We start from the raw sequence: 7,386 nt of genomic DNA, 5'->3' as shown, positions 1-7,386 counted from the left end.
AGAACAACGAGGATGAAAAAAACCTGGAGTAGCTTAGATTCAAGACAAGAAACAGAATGGGATAGCTAGAAACAGAATTCAGGGCAAGATATGAGAAAGCAGTAGCCAAAGCTAAAAGCCAGCTGAATTTTTGCAGTGGACCAGATAGTGTCTCAAAACGATGAACCTGCTGAAATTGGACAGATAACAAGGCCCAAACTACAGTATTTGAGTCACAGAATACCGATGTCCGCATTGTTCCTCTCCTAACGCCATTTAAGTGGAAGTGGTTATCCTTTAACCAAGTCTAATCTTCATTGTTGCAAGCAGGGCTGCTCGTGTGTGCTGTGAGAACCCACGAGACTTGCATAACACATACGCAGAAAGGGGAAACGTCCTTAGTTCAAACACTTTATGCCTTTCAATAACCTACAAAACTCCTGAATGATACCAACTTTTTTTAAATACAACTCATACATTCTCTGCACATGCAGCTGCTTTAAATACCTCTCTAGGCATACAGTAGCGCACTAATATTTAACCAGCCCAAATTAGACCAGTAAGAGAATCCATTAAGAAACTAGCCAAACTGGAACAACCGTACTCTGAGGAAGATTAAAAATCAAGTACACAAGGTCAGTGTAAACGTGTTCTTTAATATCACTGAAGATGAATTTGCATCATATTTAGAAGTCCAAGACTAGGTGGGTTTCAAATAAATAATCATTTTCAGTAAACGCTTACATATAAAGGGAGCTTTCAAAGCAGCAGTGCACAGTTTAGACTTCCTCCTCACTAACACATCCCCCAGCGAGAGAATGTACAGTAGGTAGTGCACACCGGAAAAACCATCGCAACAGACAGCACGCCCGACATCTTCAACGACAAGCCACCAAATATTGTGTTGAAAAGCAAAGTGAAGGGGGAGAGGCCAGCGAAGGCAAGCACTGCCCTTTAAAACGCCACTATTTTCCCAGAGTCTTTTTACCAAAAGAAGTCTGGGAATATAAGTCATCTTCCTTCTGCTTCTGAAGTCCTCTCTGAACTCAAAGATTATTACAGCAGTGCTGTGGTATAGGAAATTTACTCCTCAAATGGACATTGCGGCATAAAATATCTTCATCCTGCTTGGCCTCTACTCAGGGACACCTACTCTAATTTTTAAATTCCTTCCCAACGACTGCAGAGGCAATCCAGAAAGTCAAGACGGACAAGAGCTGCTTCCAGTAGACCCCGGCCCAGAGCACTGAAGAGAACCATGACATGACAGCCTTTAAAAAGGGGTAAGGTTACCAAGCAAACTATCTGCTGTCCAACATGCAATCACTCAAAAATAAAGCCTTCCAATAATAAAAATGCTTCCTCAAAGTGAACATTTGCTTTTCCGAAATGGCTTCAAAACTTATCCTTTAGATGCCCCACATACAATGTCGTGCTGCAAAAAATATGCCTGACAAGAAATTTTTTCTCACGTCAATCAAAACAAGGAGGGAGATTTAACAATCTAGAAAAAACAAGCAAGAAAATTATCAAAATGCCACAAAAAGACTTGCAAAAAAGTTCCTGTAAATTGGTTTCTTATTTAAGTTGTTTCATCACAATGCTTTCTCTCTACAAATACAGGTAGGGCAGTCTTCCCCTCCTGGCATTTAAGTTCAAGATGCAACCGATCTGTGATAAGCACTGCAGTACTTGCAATAGAAGCATGTAATCCACTAGCACAAATCCCTCAACACAGTTAACCCGCTTCAGTACTGAATTTTTCCTTCTGCATTTGTAACACAGTTGAAAAAAGTCCTGCCTCTCTTGGCTACAAGTCAATAAAAAAAACTTACCAAGTAATACTGCTGTGTACCTACTGAATAAATATTACAGGAGTCAAAGGATTGTTTCAACTGCTAGCTTGGCTTTGGCAAAACAAAAACTGGGATAATATACACTGTATACTTTACACATTTCAATAGGGGATGCTGCAACATTTAACAGAAATAAAATAAGTCTCAGATTTCTAGAACTGTCAGTACACAGGATTCCCAAGTTGTTCTGAACACAGGAGCAGGGTATTCAGTTTTCAAGAAAAGCCACATAGTCAGTCAATCTGGCCAACTGTTGTTCATTTGGAATTGGTGGGACCGGAGCAGGTTCTACAAAGAAAACAAACACGTAACGTGAATGAAATTAAGAAAGCAAATCAGTCCCTAACACCACCCATCGAAACAGTAGTGAAAAAAATAAATGCATCAGACTATTTACCAGTCTTATACTGGAAGAGATGGGGTCTGTATTACAAGGAGCACTTGTAAATAATGAATACTGATAGCTTCTCAACTCAACAAAAAAAGCTCCTGGAGCTCTTCTGTTGTGCCTTCCCATAAAGTTCCCACACTGAAAATAAATATATCTACCAGGTTATCTGACTAACAAAACACAGCAGAACACACTGCAGGGGTTGCAGGAGAAAGCAGTGTATGTGCAGAGCCTTATATGAATGACGGCTAACCTGAGACCTGAAGGACAGGTTGTGAGACAAGTGACTATCATAACAGGGAGATAAATCGGGAACTAAAATCAGAAACAAAAAAATAGGAGGAAAATTATGGTTTTTTTCCACTCTTCCTGGAAAGAGGACAGGCTTTAATATCCAGGATTAGCTAATCTAGTTAAACTAAATGCACTCCAAGAACATGAAAGATAGGAGAAAGCTGACAATTAGAAGAATGATTTCAAAAAGCAAAACCCTGGCTCTTCAAAACAGCTTGGAAGGAATTAAGGCTCGTGTGGATGCAAGACACTCTTGGCAACTGTATTAGACACTGCAAACCACCAATTCAGAGCTACTGTCGCTATCTTACTCTGACACCTGGAGACTACAGAGTTTTGAGTGTCAGCGTGAGAAAATATTACAGCTTAACCTATGGCTGAGCTCTGAGGAAGAGTGGGCAAAGCAGAAGATTGCTTTCTTTTACAGGGAAAACTTCAGAAATTCAACATCACACAAAAGCAATGAAACCTACTCAGAGTTGCTTTGTGAAAAATTTGCCTCCAAGACAGATGTTTTAGCCAAAAACCTTTTTGTTTCCAGAGACTGCCTGCCCCTGCTTTGGGACCTGCTCCCCACTCCACCTAAGAACCTGGGACTCTTGGGCAGATTCGTATCTGTGGGGAGAAAGACGACTGAGGAAGAAGCAAGTTTTAAGTAGCACCTGACCAAGGCTTTTTTTGTGCCGGGGGGAATGACCTATTTCTCTAGGCCCCACTTCTTACTTTGTAGTGTTGGTAAAGTTTTGTTTATATTTGAGTCATGCAAGGTTCAGATGCATGCGAGTAGATTTATATATAAACAGGAAATACCTGATGAAGGAATAAATCTGTTAAAGCAAGCTTCCTGTACACCTGAAGAAAAAATACAATAGAAATTAGCCCAGTGGACCAGTTTTAAACATTTATATACACCACACCAGAACTAACAAGCTATTTAAAATTAAGCCTGCTCAAGCCATGCTTTGCTTCATAGTTAAAACAAGCAAGGAAAACTGAAGGCTTAGAAAGTCAGACATGCAGCTTCAGAATAAAAAAAGACCTCCTGCCTCCTTCATTTGTTTCAGTGATAGTTCTTCCATCCACTTTTGGAAAATAAATAAATGTAATTAGCGCTAAGTACTTGTAAGCACAGCATATTTTGCAACCGGTTTATGAAAAAGCTGATCAGCAGCAAAAGCTCAGACCTTCAGTTGGTAACACACCCCTGAGAAATGAATTTCAGCACCTTGCCTGGAGCATGTTTAATATGATGTTCTGGGCTCTGAAAACCTAAGAGGTCTGCCCACACAAACAATAGATTTTTTTTTCTAGCCTAATAGATATTGCACTTTTGGATGAAGGATAGCCTGGCTCCTCCTTCCAGAGCTTTACTGTGGAATTTAAGGACGGTCATTTCATTTCTGCCTTCACTGCTTAACATTTTCCTTTTTACCTCAAAAAAAGCCATAGATATTGCACTTTCCAGGCTGAACTTTGCAGGAACAGATTCTTTCATCACCCCCATGACAATTAAAAAAAGATTCAGTAAAATGAATTTTAAAAAGCAAAGGAAATTATACCAACTTAAGCTCTCCAGAACACAGAAAGATCCCCTAGATCCCTACTCAGAAATTCAACTTCTCCTGAAAAAGTTCGCAGGTTCAAAATGGCACTTTTTACTCATCTTTATTAAATTCAGATATGTCATTTGAGGTCATCCAACTTCTGTTCCACTGAATCAGAGCCAGCAGCAGAGGAGGAGCAGCAGAAGTTATAACATATCCTGTCTGCTTTTGTTTAAAATGTTAATATGGGGATTTGGTTTAATCCATAATGCTTGTAACACCAAATTAAAATTTGTATTTCTCACATTTCATAAGCATTCCATGTTTAACAGCTGCATAACTATGCATAAGAGTAACTAAAAAAGTATTAAGTATAATTTTGATTAAACTAACACAATTATTAGAAAATGCCAAATTCAATTTATCATGAAATAACAGCTCCACCTACCAGGCTTTTTAGGCATTACCATACGAGTTGAAGAGTCTGCTTGCCAGCCCTGTTCCAATACACCTGGAAAGGCATTTTTTACATTTGTAAGAACAAACTGATCTCTTACACGTTTGCTAGAAATGCAAAAATAAAGATGTATATTAAGACCAGTAGAAAAGTATCTCAGTACACTGCCTATATGCCACAACTTCAGAAGGTTTTTCTTATAAGCATTTATACATTCAGTTAAATAATGAAGCTCATGGAAGTAATAGCATGTAAGACCAATTCAAACAAATCTTTACTTTTCTCATTGCTGAATTTCTTAACACTTTTACATATAGAAAGAGATTATACACAGTGGTAAGTATTGGCAAATAATCAAATCCAACACTCATCCAAAATTAAGCCATTTATCTCTATTCACTGCCCCATCATTTCTCTTCATAATAGTCTCAGAATTTGTATATGTTTCTTTTTACGATCACTCACAGCTACACCTTTCATCTCAACCTGTAGAAAAATAATTACTCAATGAAGAAATGCAAAATACCTTTCACAGCTTCTTCTACAGGAAGCCCAACAAAGGCTGCAAAATCGTCTGCAACTATTGAGGTATATGCCTGAGAAACCAGTCCAAAGGCTCGTCTCCTAGTTGCATCTAAGAAGAAAAACACTGTAAACACACAGTAGCATGATCTCTATAACTAGGAAGAAGCCTGAGAAAACGTTTCCAGTTTAAACAGCACAAAAATCAGTTTGAAAAGCCGCTACTGACCTTAAAGTTAAGACTTTAGACCAGGAGTTCCCCCCCCTCCCCACAATTCGTTTAACTGTCACAGCCAGAGACAACAGCTTGCTCTACGCCAGGACGACCCCCCGCTCCGAGGCAGCGGTTGGCTTCCAAGCACAGTTTGCAGCAGCTTGGTACTACCGCCAATACGTAAACCACAACTTGGGAAACACTGCTTTGGCAGCACTCTCCACTCGAGTAAGATCCTGAAAAAAGCTTGTACTTCTGCAGCCGTTCAGAACCATAAGAATTAATGAAAAAAAGCAATTGTAGTTCACAGCGACTATTCATGCCTTTTTTCACCACGGCTGCTTTGACACCAGAGCATCTGCAAATCAGTTTTTTTCTTAAACCAAGCTATACAGAATTTATTGTTATTGCAAGATAGCTTATAAGGCTTTTTTCTGCAGTCTCCAGCGCCCTCTAGTAGTGAAAAGATTTTATTTGCATGTTACTGTTACACGCTAACTACAAAAACTAGTCTAAAGTCAAACTGAAAGAATTAGACTTCAGTAATTGATACAACTTTTGGAAATGCCAAACCAAATTCCCTCGACTCCCGTTTAAAAATTGGATAACAATAATCTATTTTGGTATTACAGAATCAAATATATTAGACATAAAATTACAATACGAAAGGATATGCAATCACATATGCACTACTAAAAGCTTTTCAGTTTATTCTTGCTAATTTTTGTAATGAGCTTTTATTTACATTCGATACCTAAAATCCTTCAGGAAAAACCTGCAAGACTTGGCAACAATCTTCCTGGTGACTTTTATCCTTAATACCAAGCAGCAGTTTCTCCAGAGCACGCAGAAATAACTTCGGGCAACACACAACCCCATGCTAGCTACAGGGGTTCAGCTTGTACCTCTAAGCGCTTCCATGATGGGTTGAATAGTCTCGGACCACTGATGCGCCGCGATTGTCGTATAGATTCCTGGGAAGTCCCTCTGCCAGATTCTTTGTCCTACTGACCAAACTGCACCGAGTTCAGCATTTGCCTATAGTGGAAAAAACAAGCAGTTAATCCAGAATTGTGTGTTCTTTCCCGGGACTATTCTGTAGAAACCCATTTCTACTCCCCGTCCTCTCCCCCGCTGCAAGCAGGTAGCACAGTACCTGTAAAGATGAACAGACAAGCTCTGGGAAATCTTGCTCTAGCAGCTATCAGTGCTGCGAGCTCCCTGTTCCACCCTTCTGCCAGAACTTATCACCCACGTAAGCGGAGTTTAAGGGAAGTCTGCTCGCATGGCAGCTGCGCCAACGCAGGCTGGCACCCCAGCTACAACAGCCACAGAGGACAACGGGCATTCAGGCTGCGTGCTGGCGTTGCAAAAAGACAGGCACGGCTCGCTTCCTACTGATGGGCAAGCGTCTCGCAAAGCGGAGGCTTTACGCCTCGTAACACAGCGGCTATTTGCACAGCGAAGAGAGCTTCCAGCTTGAAATACCAGAACGCTTGGCAACGTGTCTCATTCAGTGACGTGCCACACTCGCGCTGTAACTGTTCTGCCACTGCTAGTTTTAAGAGCTCGTTCTGCTTTGCTGCACGTTGTTCTAGGGACTAGCTGACCAAATGACAGTACGAGAACAGCAACCAAACACCAGTCTTAATGAAGCAGTATTTTCAGTTGTGAGGACAGCCAATTCTGTTCCAGGCCCAAAAGAAGTTAAGACTTATACTACTCATTGACTTGATTAGCAGAAGGTTCGCTGACACACATGCACAAAATACTACACACCACTCCCTCCCGAATAACCCACAGAATATCAGCGTACATGTTTCCCCTGCCAAGAACGAGGCTCCACATGAAATGCAAGCTACACCTAAGAAAAAGGTTGCTTATTCACAGAATACTGCTGTGCAACAAGTGTAGCAGGTTGCTGATGCAGCCCAAATAAAATTTGGTCCAGTTGACTACTGACTCAGCTGACCTATTTACTTTTTGCTTGAAAGAAAACTCATCCTGAGCTATCTCACCTTGGCCCCGAGATGTCTTACTACAGAGTATTTTTGTTCCCGTGCAGAACATCTGGCCTCCTCCTCAACTGTCTCTTCAGATAAATCTCAAACTAAAAAAAAGCCTAAAAA

The 7,386-nt window shown here is 40.5% G+C and overlaps 1 protein-coding gene across 3 annotated transcripts in view; it reads right to left on the bottom strand.

Moving 5' to 3' along the window:
• Positions 1-615: 615 nt before the first annotated feature.
• COPS8 (COP9 signalosome subunit 8) overlaps positions 616-7,386 on the bottom strand; it is a 28,204-nt gene continuing 21,433 nt past the window's right edge. For all 3 annotated transcript variants that reach the window (XM_026087832.1, XM_026087851.1, XM_026087841.1), the window contains 5 exons: positions 6,163-6,295; positions 5,048-5,155; positions 4,513-4,575; positions 3,331-3,372; positions 616-2,123 (listed from right to left, as the gene is read on the bottom strand). In XM_026087832.1, the coding sequence (XP_025943617.1) occupies positions 2,044-2,123; positions 3,331-3,372; positions 4,513-4,575; positions 5,048-5,155; positions 6,163-6,295 (426 nt within the window). In that variant the 3' untranslated portion in view covers positions 616-2,043. The remainder of the gene's footprint in view (positions 2,124-3,330; positions 3,373-4,512; positions 4,576-5,047; positions 5,156-6,162; positions 6,296-7,386) is intronic.

This window comes from Apteryx rowi, unplaced genomic scaffold (assembly GCF_003343035.1).
Source record: "Apteryx rowi isolate R43461 unplaced genomic scaffold, aptRow1 scaffold_12, whole genome shotgun sequence".
Lineage (NCBI taxonomy): Eukaryota > Metazoa > Chordata > Aves > Apterygiformes > Apterygidae > Apteryx > Apteryx rowi.
This window is presented reverse-complemented; position numbering and strand designations above follow the sequence as displayed.